The 13730-nt window shown below is 38.3% G+C and overlaps 2 protein-coding genes across 2 annotated transcripts; one reads left to right on the top strand and one right to left on the bottom strand.

The window, feature by feature from the left end:
- The first annotated feature begins 3780 nt into the window (after nucleotides 1–3780).
- On the top strand, nucleotides 3781–4938 carry LOC122668339 (polygalacturonase-1 non-catalytic subunit beta-like). Its single transcript, XM_043864924.1, has 2 exons — nucleotides 3781–3851; nucleotides 3964–4938. The coding sequence occupies exons 1-2, from the start codon at nucleotides 3801–3803 to the stop codon at nucleotides 4936–4938; spliced, it is 1026 nt and encodes a 341-aa protein (XP_043720859.1). The 5' UTR covers nucleotides 3781–3800.
- A 1419-nt stretch (nucleotides 4939–6357) lies between these two features.
- On the bottom strand, nucleotides 6358–7872 carry LOC122668338 (cytochrome P450 94B3-like). Its single transcript, XM_043864922.1, has one exon. It carries the CDS (start codon nucleotides 7870–7872, stop codon nucleotides 6358–6360), a length of 1515 nt encoding a protein of 504 aa, XP_043720857.1.
- Between the last annotated feature and the right edge of the window lie 5858 nt (nucleotides 7873–13730).

The following is a 13730-nucleotide window of genomic DNA, read 5'->3' as shown; positions in this document are numbered from 1 at the left end:
CAAATAGCTATCACATGGCACTTTGGATAGAACCAAATTTTGCTAATAAGTAGAGCGCAAGGTCCATCATCACATGAGGTTATAGCTAAAATGGAGTTTAGCAAGTAGCAAAATAATTTTTTGAAAATTCCGTATAAATATTTTTTTTTTAGAAGAAATGGACTGTTGAAGATACAAGTGAAACTTCTAAGACATGGGAGGTATATATTAGAACTTATAAATTATGGAACATGGAAGGAGAACAATATTAAATAGAACTTCATTATTATTGCATACCTATTGATTACAAAGAAGGGGCCTACTATATATAGGCCTAAGAGAAACTACTTACCTAATATAAGAGATATTACTTACCTATAATAGTAGGTGTAAATATGGGTGAAGGAATCCACATGTTGAAAACTCAATCACTTATAAGGATTACAATCTGATATTATACTATTCATAGAAGATTGAGAGAGATACATTGAAGATTGCATAAGATTATGATACTGATTCCTAATATAACTGAACTATTTACCTAAAGTGTTGTTGAGATAAGGATGGAAGATACTTCTCTTATTCTAATACTAATACATTCCTAATATATCTCTAATACTCCCCCGTAAGATGAGCGTGGATAGAAGAGAAACGCTCAGCTTGATTATTGAATTGACAGGCCTACACAATCTGCAACACGCATGTGACTGAAATGGCGAGCATCAGATGGCGAGGTCGTGGGTGCTCATAGGAGCTTGGTGTGGTATGATTCATCGGCCAAGATTGGGGTGCCCGAGCGCTATGGAGCTGCTGCTGGTGCACAAGTGAGAAAAGGACTGAGAAGAAATTGGGGTGCCCGCGCACTGTGGAGCTGCTGCTGGTGCACAACTGAGAAGAGATTGAGGTGCCCGCGCGTTGTAGAGCTGCTGCTGGTGCACAGATGAGACAAGAATTGAGAAGAAAATGGGGTGCCCGCACGCTTTGGAGCTGCTGCTGGTGCACAAAATTGAGCTTTGTGTGTTTTTTTTTTTGTGTTGTAGTCTTAAGCCCTCTACCTGAGGCACGCCCCTAAAAAAGGGACCTCAACTCAGGGCACAACTTAAGGATGACCGAAAATAGATAATCAAAGAAAGTAAAATAATAAGATAGATATAAGAGGAAAGACAAAAGAAAGGTGGAGAATTTTAGATGCTTAGTATAACTGGGCTGATTGTTTTTTTTTTTTTTTTTTTGTGATGAAAGGAAATTAGGCCATGATGAATGAGGTGGTGATGAAATTGCGGTTGTAAACGTGAGGTTTCAAGAGGGAAGGGAGTAAAAACGAAAACTGGAAGAGAGAAGACTGGTGGATCGAGTGCTCATTGGAGATGAGAGGATTGAAGAAAAAAAAAGAAATGAATCTCTTGCTCGGTGGAACTAGAGGCTCTTGATACCATATTAGAACTTATAAATTATGGAACATGGAAGGAGAACAATATTAAACAGAACTTCATTATTATTGTATACCTATTGATTACAAAGAAGGGGCCTAATATATATAGGCCTAAGAGAAACTACTTACCTAATATAAGAGATACTACTTACCTATAATAGTAGGTGTAAATATGGGTGAAGAAATCCACATGTTGGGAACTCAATCACCTATAAAGATTACAATATGATATTATACTATTCATGGAAGATTGAGAGAAATACATTGAAGATTGCATAAGATTATGATACCGATTCCTAATATAACTAAACTACTTACCTAAAGTGTTGTTGAGATAAAGATGGAAGATACTTCTCTTGTTCTAATACTAATATATTCCTAATATATCTCTAATAGTACATGCTTGAATGTAAGTCTAAAATTTATATATAGCCAACCTTAGACCATTTCTGAATGTCCATACGGTCAAAATTGCCACATCACTCATTCATGCAGCAAAACTTGGTGCCAGTCCAGAAATACCATCTAGAGCCCACCAACACCAATTAATTTTTTTTTCTTTTAAAGCCTCTAAAACAGAAAATTTGGTCATGTTCCTACATTAGACATATCTTAATTTATCTACTACCAAAATTTCTTTATACCACATCAACGTTATCTCTTTAATGCCTAAATTGTTCTTACCAATTCTTGCTATGATTAAATTTCTAAGTTTCCCCTCCTCTCAAAGTTTTCCTTCCATGGTCATACATTTTGATCAAAAATCTCAAAATTGGGTTCTAAAGTGGCAATTTGAATTGTTCCTATAACCAACCATATGGAAGGTTTTCCTCACCTAAAACACGTATGGCTTAGGATCTTCACAGAAATTATATCTTCTTGAAGACTAAGTTTTTCTTTTGTTTTTTGAAAAATTCTCAAGGACTAAGTTTCCCTATATCTTTAGAGGACGGTTCACCCACCATCCTATGATTCACAAACCCCTATAGGATTTTAGTATATTCCCAAAATATCCTCCTGATACCCCTCCCGCGCCGCGATGAATGGGATCCCATTCTCACCATGGGTGGAGGAAAACTCAGTCCTCTTCTTAATTAAATAAAACTTCATGACATCAACTTTTTGATTGATGAGTTTTTGTCCCAGAAAATTTCTAACATGCTAATTTTTGGTAAGTCAAAAATGTCAGAGGAATTAGGTTTTGTATAACTTTTTAAAAAGGGTTGGTTTGGATCCCTTTTGTTGAAAACACTTTTCTTCCTTGAGTTTGCAATTCCCTTTTTTTATTTTACGGGAAATACTTCTTTGAGTTCACAGCACTTTGGGTTGTGTATGTCATAAGTCATTGTTTTATTGGGATCTAATTGTAAAAGTGAATTTAATAACTTGGTTGTTATCTATATCTTCCTTAGCAACGTTTTTGGACAATAAATTCCCTTTACTGTTGGTTACATGGGGCTCCAGTAGTTGGATTATATGTGAATTTTGTTACAGGCAGAATTGGACACAGATTTCAGATGCCTTGGGGAAGGCTAAGGCCGTTACCTCACCTTACATCTCTCATTGTATAGGACGATCTGCCTATCTTAAAAATTTTAGGCCCCACGTGATGATTCAAAAAGGTTACGAACAAGTGCCTAACACTGGCGCACTTGGTAGCATGTGGTGTGTCGAAGCCCATCTCTACTAAGAGGTCTTGGATTCAAGTCTCCTACTTCACTTCTCCCCTCCCCCATAGAATAGGAAAAAATAGGACCTATTAAAAAAAAAATTGTAAGAAAATTAGTACCACGTGGAGGTCTCATCTATTGAAAGTGATTTTTTCGCCCAAATATCTGGGATCCAGATCCTCTACTGTCGAGCTGCCCCAACTTACCTACTACTGCTGACACAGTAAGATGTAAAATGACCGTCTTACCCCCACTCGATGAAGGTGGATCCGACCCAAATATCTATCATGTGGGAAGTTAGGTGAGACCCAAATTTATGGACAGTAGAGGTCAAGGTCACCAACCGAAATGTCAGGTTTGGGTACTTTTGGAATTTTTTTGTTTATTTATTTATTTATTTATTTTTGGGTTATTCTATTGGAATTGAACACATGGAAAACTAATGTCTAGAAAATCAAACTATTGTGAAAATAGTTAAAACAAATGGATGGTTAACAAACAAAAAGGAAATTTCTAATATAAATTTGGCTTAGAAAATTTTATTTTTTTTTGGTAAATGGCTTTGAAATTACTATACTCCATTATGTAACCGTTGCAATTACCACTTCACAATTTTATTTGTTGGCACTTTAAATTTTTCCCTCTATATAAACTCAAGCACCCCCTCTCCATGAAATTCAAGCACCCCCAGTGTCTCCATTCTCTGTTTCAGTTCCACCATGGTGCATCCCATTGTGTTACTTGGACTTCTGATGGTACCATACTTTAGTGTAAGAAAATTTATGATTTTCCATTATCCATTTATTTCACCGCGGTTATTATTTGTTCATACATATTTTATCTTACTTATTTCATTGTTATTTTTCCCTCATGAAATTACAGGGTTCTCAAGCTGAAAATGCCTTCTCACAATATTGGGAAGAGCATATTGGTCTTCCACACCCTCCACATTGGTTAACTACAAAGGCTTCTCCATTAAGCTCCCATCAAACAACAATGTTTATGAAACTTATGGAAGAAAATGAATTGAATTCCCACTTGCATTCATTTTGTAAGCAAGCTAATGTTGCTTGTTCTAAAAATGCATTTGTGAAGAAAACAAGGAATGACACAACCTTACCACCAATAGCTCAATGGAATGATGCCAAAATGAAATATGACCTTCCAAATAAAGCATCTATATCAGTTGCTAGCCAAGGGGGATTGCCATATTTTCGGGAATCAATGGTGAAAGAGGGAGGTTTCATGCATGTCCCCGATCTAAGGGACCCAATGTCATATAAATCATTCTTGCCACGATATCTGGCGTCAAAAATCCCATTCTCCCTTGCCCAAATTAAAGAATTGAAGAAGTTTTTTGGTGTAGTTGATGGATCAAATATGGATGATTATATTCAAGACACCCTCGAGATATGTGAGAAAAGACCCATTCTAGGTGAACAGTGCACCTGTGTGACTTCCGCCGAGGATCTCATCGATTTCGTTGTTGAGAAATTAGGGCACAATGTATGCGTATGGAGTACTGAGAGCGTAGAAGGTTCTTATGAGAATGTCAGAATTGGAGCTGTGAAACTCATCTATGGAAACCTCTCCAAGCCACCAGCCTTATGTCATAGTCAACCATTTCCATTTCAAGTCTATTATTGCCATGTTTTACCGAAAGTAAAAATATATGTAGTTGAGATACATGCTCGGAAGAATGTGAACCATGTGATCATGGCATGCCACTATGATACATCAACATGGAATCCAAACCATCTTGCTTTTAAGTTATTAGGTTTTGGTCCAGGCCTAATTGAAGTTTGTCATTGGATAAATGAGAATGGACTAGTAGTATGGACAAAGGCTCAACGTTAAGCAACATTTAAAATTTGATCATCTTCCAATTCTCTTATTTGCGTTACATGTTACTCTGTTTATGCTATTTGAACGATAAATAATAATCTACTTTGGATTTCTTATTATGTCTTTCAAGTTTATATGTAATTTTGTAATTCAATTGTCCAACATAATATGACAACCTAAAATCAAAAGGAAAACTAGCCTGCCGATTTAAATCTGATAAGGGGCTCTTTTCACAAAACTCCAGTCTTAGCCTTCATTTTTGAGCGGATAATAGAGATATTGTTGATACTTGTAATAAATTAATCGAACACTAATTAATGAAGTATACTAATCTGATAATACTAATAGATCATTACTTCATTGTATAGCCTTTGCATCAGCACAAGGGCCAATGAAAACATACACATGCATGGGGGGATAGTGGATAGACACTCCCAGCAGTTTTCTGTCGGGGAGTGTGGCCTATGCCAACACTTCCATGTAGGGATGTAAACGGATCGGATTCGGCTTGGATAGTGCTATATTCGTATCCGCATCCGATTAGCTTTCAGATGGATTCGGATAGTGCTAAACAGATACGGATATGGATACAGATCGGATATTTTTATCCGTTTACATGTAAATATAGTTTTTGGGATAGCTATAGCCTATCCATATCCGTATCCATTTAGCTTTCGGACGGATTCAGATAATGCTAAACGGATACGAAAACAGATTTCGACTATTCATTTGCATCCCTACTCCCATGTGTCTATCTCTCTCCTCCTCAAAACAAGGGGGTAGAGGTGTATTTTCAAATGGAGAGGATAGAGAGAGATAGACTCATGGGAGTGCTGGCATAGGCCACACTACTGCAGAGAGAACTTTCTCCCATGAAAAAATAAGAAAAAAAATAATTTTTTAAAGAGAAAAGAGTTAATTGAATAAAAGAACCATGTGAAAAACGTGAAGCTTCAAACAAACAAATGTAATGAATAAGGGTGTCAACATATACCACATACTATGTATCGATACTGAAAAATGTATTGTGACATACTGTACCGATTAGATATGATACGGTATCGATATGAACAAAATGGTAAATATGAACCATACCATATCGAATACTTGTACCGAATAGATATCGTATGGTCTCAGCATGGAAAACCTGTATCGATCTGATATTTAATATAGTATAATGTATTGTACCGAATACCAGATATCATATGGTTCATACCGATTGACACCCTTAATCACAAAGCCACGGAATGAAATACGATCAATCTATCATACACATGATAGACAGGACCTCCTGAACCAAGACATCTGGTACAACATTCAAAACACAGAATACACTAAAACACAATCGAAACATTAGAAGTCGCTTCACATCGTGAATAATAAACAGAGACACTCATTATTACGAGGAATTTGTGAGGGATAATTATGAAATTAGACACCATAATGATCGTCCACGGATCTCTCCCTCAGTTTAACCCGCAATCCTCCTTTCATCCTCAGCGTCAAAGATAGAAGATAATCAGGACACGTGTCCTTCTCAAGCGCGTTCATATCGAATCTCTCCAACACCACTGCCGCAATTGATTTCATCTGTATAAACGCCATATTCATTCCCAAGCAAATTCTCGGTCCGGCATGGAATACAGGATACCGAAATGGACTTTCTTGCCGACACATTCCGTTTTCCAACCACCGTTCCGGTTTGAATTTCCTACAATCCTTCCCCCATATACTCTCCATCCTCCCCATCGCATAAGTGTTATACGACACGAACCATCCTTTTGCAACCAAGGTACCGTCCGGCAACACATCATCTTTCAGGCATTCTTTCGTGTCGACGGGCACCGGAGGATAAAGCCTCATTGCCTCTGAAATCACCGCTTGTAGATACTGCATCTCCCGTAACTCATCGAAGCTGTATGTATGGCCGATTTCTTTCCCGTTTCGTGTCCGAATCGCTTTTAACTCTTTAAGAATGTTAAGCTTCACGTCCAGTCGTGACCCTAGGAGCCAGAATAACCACGTGAGTGCCGATGACGTGGTGTCTCTCCCAGCAAGTATGAAGCTTATCACGATATCACGAAGAAGCTCGGGCGAGTTAGACTCGTTCTCCATGAATCGGGAAAGTAGGTCAGCAGAGCTCTCTTGCTTGGCCTCCATCCTTGATCGTATGATCTTATCGGCGAAGCTATGGACGGTCGAGATTGATTCCTTCAACTGCTTCTCTGATCCTATATTGAGAGCTTTCTTTAGTTTCCATAGATGAGGTAGAGCAGACATGGACCGCCCAGCGCTGAGAGTCGCAGCATCTTCAAAGGCTTGCATGAATCCTTTGCCGGCGTTTGCGTCGCCGCCGAGACAACCAGGGTCGATGTTGAAAGCAAGCTTACACATGTTATCGAATGCGAATCGCTCTAACACATCTTGCATATCCACAATTTGATCCAAATCGGCTACTCTCATCAACTGTGGAATTAATCTACTCTGTGTCTCTTCTTTAATGATATCCATGACGAAATTTCGGAGTGATTTTGTATTGAATTCGAAACTAGCCGTCTTGCGTTGTAATTTCCAGAGTTCACCGTCGGAGTTGAAGATGCCACGGCCGAGGAAGTCTTCTAAGAGAGAGATGAAACGATCACCTTTCGGGTAGTTTTCGAAGTTGGTCTTGAGCATGTATTCGATGTTGAGAGGGTTGGCTGTGATGACGCCATGAATTTTTCCGGGGCGGCGGAAGACGGCGGTGTTGGCGGGGGCGTGGCTGAGGATTTCGGTGGTCCATTCGAGGAAGCGGTGGCGGTTCTTGATGAATTCCAGTAGGGTTCCGACGAGAGGGTAGGAAGGGAATCCTGTTTTGATGGTGGGGTTTTCCTTTTTGGAGAAGTAGAAATAGATGCGGAGACTGACGAAGAGGACGACGAGGGTCTGTAGAGAGAAGATATCCATTATATGAGACAGACAGAAAGCTAGAGAGAGATAGAGGAGATGATCCGTCTTTTATGAGTGAGAGAAGATATTCCGGATTTTATGGGTGAAATGACTATCTTACCCCTGTTTTTACTGTTTTAACGTTGCTGCACAGGTGCAGCTTCCGCGACGGCTGCACAAGATCTTTTTCCGTAGAATATGATCAGATTTCTTCGAATCCGTTTACAGTTAGACGAATAAGAACCCTTGGGAAATAAGTATCGGAAATCAGATCGGATTTTGTTTCGGCCGATATCAATCCAATATCGATTGGGATTACCCTGAATTGGTCTGGATTGGACGAAATTGCCTCTACTATTTTATAAAAATTGGATTTTATTATTTTTTTACCCTTGGATCGTATCAGTGGATTGGAATCGGATCGAGCATTATTAAGGATCAACCTCAACCGATACCAATTCGATACCAGTCCGATCCCAACGAAGCAATCGATAATCCTGAAATTACAAACCATGATTTGGGAAAGGCATGAAATGAAGCAGATCAAAGTCGAGGTTCATGATGTCAAAAGCAACATTTTTTGGGCACCAAAAAGAACTGGGAAGTTATCTATAATATGAAATTTTGAGCCATATACGACATGGATTGCGTCAAGGATTTTTTATTTCTTCTTATATAAGTGAAATGGTTGATTAGGTTACATAAACAAAAGAAAATATTATTGATGAATTTATTTATATTTTTATATCATTTTTGTATTAAAATTCAACCTTGGAATGTTGAGAAAATTAACGAAATAAAGTACAATTAGAATGCATTTCAACTAAGGGAGAGCATTCTCTATGGGGGAGTACAGGGACGCGCATGTGTTGGCTTCTCGGGGGAGCAAGATAGTCATTTCACCCCCCCCCCCCCCATTGTGTCTGGGCATCCCCGCCCCCCACCCACCACACACACACAAAAACAAAGCATTTTCCCTTCAACTAAATCTGCTTATTTGTCATATGACTTAATTTTATTTTTTTTTTGGTAAGAGTCATATGAGTTAATTCATTCTGTCATTTTGATCATTGGATAAATAGGAAATGCGTGAGCAAATTTGTAGAGAGCCTATCTCCACCATGTAGCTTTTATGTATGTATGAGGCCAGCTTTCGGCTTATATTTTCAGTAGTTCATGTACTAATTCTAGTATCAAATAAAAAATGATAATTTTAAAGTGAAGTTATCCATGCATGTAACAATGGAAGGTGATGTTTTTGACAATCACATGATATATCTATGCCCCAAGGCTTCCATTCTTACCCAAAAAAAAAATTTAATCCAAACTGTTTGTTCTCATTCAGAGTTGGATGAGTGCACAATAATGTCTAGAGTACTGGTGGTACACATGCATTGACATACACAGGATGTGTGCCAATGCAAAAAATTGTACTTGATTGAAGGGGAAGGGTTCTCTAAGCCTAAGGCATTTCTATGTCATATAATAGTTAGAATATTTTATTCTGTTTTTAGGAAAGTAAAAACAATTATAATAACAATTACTTTTGTTAAAAGGCATAAGAAACGCGTCATGCTCATTGACATTTTTCCTTTGATTAAATTACACTCTAAAATTTGATATGTGGCTAGCTAAAATCTAAACCATGTCCTTTCTATTCAATGTTAGAATAGAAACATATTATTTGTCCATGTCATAGGTGCTTTATGACAATTAAAAAAATAAAAAAACATTTCTGATATTAATAATACATCAATTTTAAAACATTAAAATGTCATATGATAAGAAATTTGATCAACCTGAAAACAGATCCATGGTTAGATGATCAAGGAGACAATTTGTCTACTAAATTTGAACCCAACATGAACTGGCCATGTAGTATACTCTATGCATGCTTCAATTGGAACCTTTAAATAATTGTTTTCTGTTTTCCTTTTTTTGGAATTGGAGGTATTCAGTTTTTGGCCGACTAATTCTCTCAGGACACGTGCACAACCTCATAACACACACAAATCAGGTAATACTGGGACCCCCATGTTCACCAAGGAGTTTCCTCTCAGGTGGGTGGCCCCAAGGGGAGAGGCGGAGTCGAACCCTTAAATAATTGTTATTTTTTTATGTAAACCCTTAAATTGTTAACCTTTGGATTTTATGGTTAGAATCTTTTGTACCATTATTCCTCCCATTAGTATATTGTGAGAATATTATAATAAGAAAAAATGATGGTAACAAAAATGTTTTGCTACCTTCTACTGCATTTTAATGAAATATTTTAATGGGAGAAGATTGGCACGCGGTCCATTTTCTACAAGCTAATAGCATGCATCAAAGCAGAGGGTGGGATGGTCTGGGCAGCGTGGTCATCTCACAAGGGGTAAGGAGAGAGAAACACATGGTTGGATAGCTCGATGGTGTTTCAGGTCAGCTTTTTTTCTATTTTAATAAAGATGAAAATGACTGCAACACCTTTCCATGGAGAGTCCTACTTGTATGTTATACGCATGATTCACGAGTTTGTTTTCTCCGTGTTCCATCTTTCTTTTTTGATAGAACCCTCAATGATATTTGTTGCTATATCTTCCCTGCGGCTGCTATAGTCTACAGGTGGTTGGCTCTCACAAGTACGTTCACCTGTTGACACGTACAGAGGAACCAAACTTGTGATGGACAACATAAAAGTTGGTCTAAGCTTTACTAAATCTGAAGTTCATGACCCAACCTGTTATTAGCGTAGAGAAGTCTAATCCATTCCATGTGAATGTGTGTGCATATGAGAGAGAGAGAGAGAGACCAATAATCCAATATAAAATTGCCGGTATATCATATACAGTATTAACTGTTTATCAAAAAAATATACATATTAACTACAATGCCCCCAAGCCTGACCCGGACCCGTTTGGCACCTGCACCACCACCACTTATAGAGAGTCCTAATAATTTTTCCTTATTGGGATGGCAAAGATATTATTCAAACTCATTTGTCTAATGTAAATTGAGAAACTAATTATCCAATGTAAAATTATCGAGCAAATTTAACCAACCAAATATGAGAAATAAAATTACAAGAAAGCAATCAAACAATCAAAACCAAGAATTGTACAAGGGCAAATCTTTTGCACCAATCCACTATGAGAAAAATAAATGTATAATAATTCTCTCAAGTATTTGTTCAAACTTGAGATTTACAAGCAATTGGAGATGATAAAAAAGTATTAGCTCACAAGAAACCAAACCAAATTCTCACCACAAACACCACATCTCACAAAGTCTTCTTGCTCTGAAAAGATCTTAAAATTATTGTAGAAACACCTGGGCTCTAGAAACCAATCCCAAATTCTTTGTTCTTCTTTTTCCTTCTTCTCCTCTTCTTTCTTTTCTTTTCTTTCTTTCCCTCTTGATTTTTCTCACACCGGTAGAACAACTTAAACTGCAGCAACTCAAAAATCAGAAAAACCAAAGAGAGAAAAAAGGGATGCACAAAAGGGCTCTAAGCCTTCCAACGCCCTAAACCCTCTTTGAAGATTCAGCTTCTATTAAGGGTGTCAAACGGTTTGGTATCGGGTATTCGATTCGGTTCCATGACTTGAGGGTGTGACCCAAAATCGAACCAAAAATTGAGTCGGTTCTGGGACCACCAACCGAATCCGAACCTACTCGATTTGGTTCGATTACGATTTTAATTCGATTTCCAAATACGGGTCTAATTCGGTTTTGGGTTACGGTTCTAATTCGATTGCACACTTGAAGAGTTGAAAAGGGAAACTGAGAAAGGGAAATAGAGAAAACCCGGAAAGTGATATATGAAAAGTCATTAAGTTAGATGGTTACCAAAAATACAAAGAATATTTATAGAGTTTTTTATTTTCCTCTATGAAAAGTGGCATATAAATTTCATTCCGTTGGATAGTTACCAAAAAAACAATGAAAACATAGGAAAGTGGAATATTTAAAGTCATTTGGTTAGATATTGTTATCAAAAAATTTAAGGAAAAAAGGAAAATTTACACATACCCCCCTGAGGTTTGACGAAAAGATACTTATACCCCCCAGATTTGGAAAATTCTGCGTACCCCCCTGAGGTTTGCAAACAGTAACAAATAAGTCCATTCCGTCAATTTATGACTAACGGTGTTAAAAACATAGGATGAAATGACAAAATTACCCTTGCCCCAAAAAAAAAAAACCCTGCAACCCATCTTCTCCAAATCGATTGGGGAAGATGAGTTGCAGGTTTGGAACTCCAAAGATCCCAACTCAAAACGAAGAAATACAGTTTCCCTTCTCGTCCTCGCCCTCTTCCCCTTCCCTTTGCGCCTCGTCCAGTGCCCTCTCTATGGCCGGACACCTGCACCCTGTCGTCCACCCGCCTCAGCTCTCTGCAGCAATCTTCTAGTGACTCTTCTTCGTACTCATGGCCACTTCTGTACAGCACCCACCCTCTTCCTCCTCCTTGTCCTTGCCCTCCTTCTCTCTGTAGGTATCACTGGCAACTTCACGTAGAAAACAACAAAAACAAAATCTTGGTTTTAGATTCCGATTTCAAATTCACAATTAAGCAATGATTTTCGGTGGATTTTTTTTTTTTTTTTTTTAAAAGAAAGAAACCTCTGGCGGCAACGCAACTCCTCACGGCACCTCCCTCTGCAGCAATCTTCCAGTGACAGTCCAAAATTCTAAGTATAGTTGTAATAGGGAACCCGAAAATTGAACTGCCAATCTTCTTTTGTTTAGATAAAAAATTTCAAGTATAGATCAAAAAGAGAGCTTTCGATCAGTCAATCTTCTTTTGCAAAGGGGTTTTGAAGAAAACTTGGTTTTTTCCCTTTTCGGATGAGAAGCAAGGAAGAGGGGGGGAGAGAGAGAGGGGTTTAAACATTAAATAACGGAGAAACTATAAGCAGAGAAAGATGTTGAAGAAGGGAGATAGATCTTCCGCAAATCTACCTTTTTCCCATCTGCTTCCTCTTCAGCTCTACCTTTCAACAACGATTTCATACCTTCTCAACCTCCAATCATGGCTGCCAACCCACCTCTGCCTTCCGTTCCAGTCAAATCGCTGGCAACTGAATCCATAAGCCACCCAACCCTCTTCTCCTTCCGTTTCTGAAATCCCAAATACGAGACTCATAATCACCAATTCCAAAATTGAATCAATTCTAAGCAAAGCCGTAGCTTGTTGGGTTCAATATGAGAAAGCCCTGGAATTGCCCCTTTGAAAAGGAATTCTGAAGTGAGAGTTCGAACCACGTCATGTGGTGTGATACCATCGACGATTTGAACATTTGCATCCGCAAGGTTTCTCAAGAATCAAAACAAAAATTGAACTGAAATAAACAAAAACTAGAACCTAAGAGAATCCGACAAAACAAGAAATTGCGAGGATTTCTAACATGTTTAATGGAGAAAAAGGTAGAGAAAGGAGAGACGGGCGCCAGAGTGTTTTCAAAATCTGAGGTCTTCTGTCTCCGATGAAGCTACATCTCAGAAGGGGTAGGGAACCGTTGTGGCGGTGGAGTAACGGTGACAAGGTCAGGGCAAGCCGAGGTAGTTAGGAGATTGGGTTGAATCGAGGAGGTGAGGAGGTTGGTTCGAGCCAAGGTGTTCGTCGGAGCGTCAAACGGCATTTGATATTCAGAGACAAAAGACAACCGAACTAATCTGGCAAGAGTGGGATGGCATCGACACCGGTGAACGAGTTGCAGGTTTTTTTGGGAAGACGAGTAGTTGCAAGGTTTTTTTTTTTTTGGCAAGGGTAATTTTGTCATTTCATTCCATGTTTTTAACTTCATTAGTTATGAATTGACATAATGGGCTTATTTATTACTGTTTACAAACCTCAGGGGTACGCAGAATTTTCCAAACCTAGGGGGTAAAAA

The sequence above is a fragment of the Telopea speciosissima genome, chromosome 7 (genome assembly GCF_018873765.1).
Source record: "Telopea speciosissima isolate NSW1024214 ecotype Mountain lineage chromosome 7, Tspe_v1, whole genome shotgun sequence".
Classification (NCBI taxonomy): domain Eukaryota; kingdom Viridiplantae; phylum Streptophyta; class Magnoliopsida; order Proteales; family Proteaceae; genus Telopea; species Telopea speciosissima.
The sequence above is the reverse complement of the archived record's forward strand: the minus strand, read 5'-3'. Positions and strand labels throughout refer to the sequence as shown.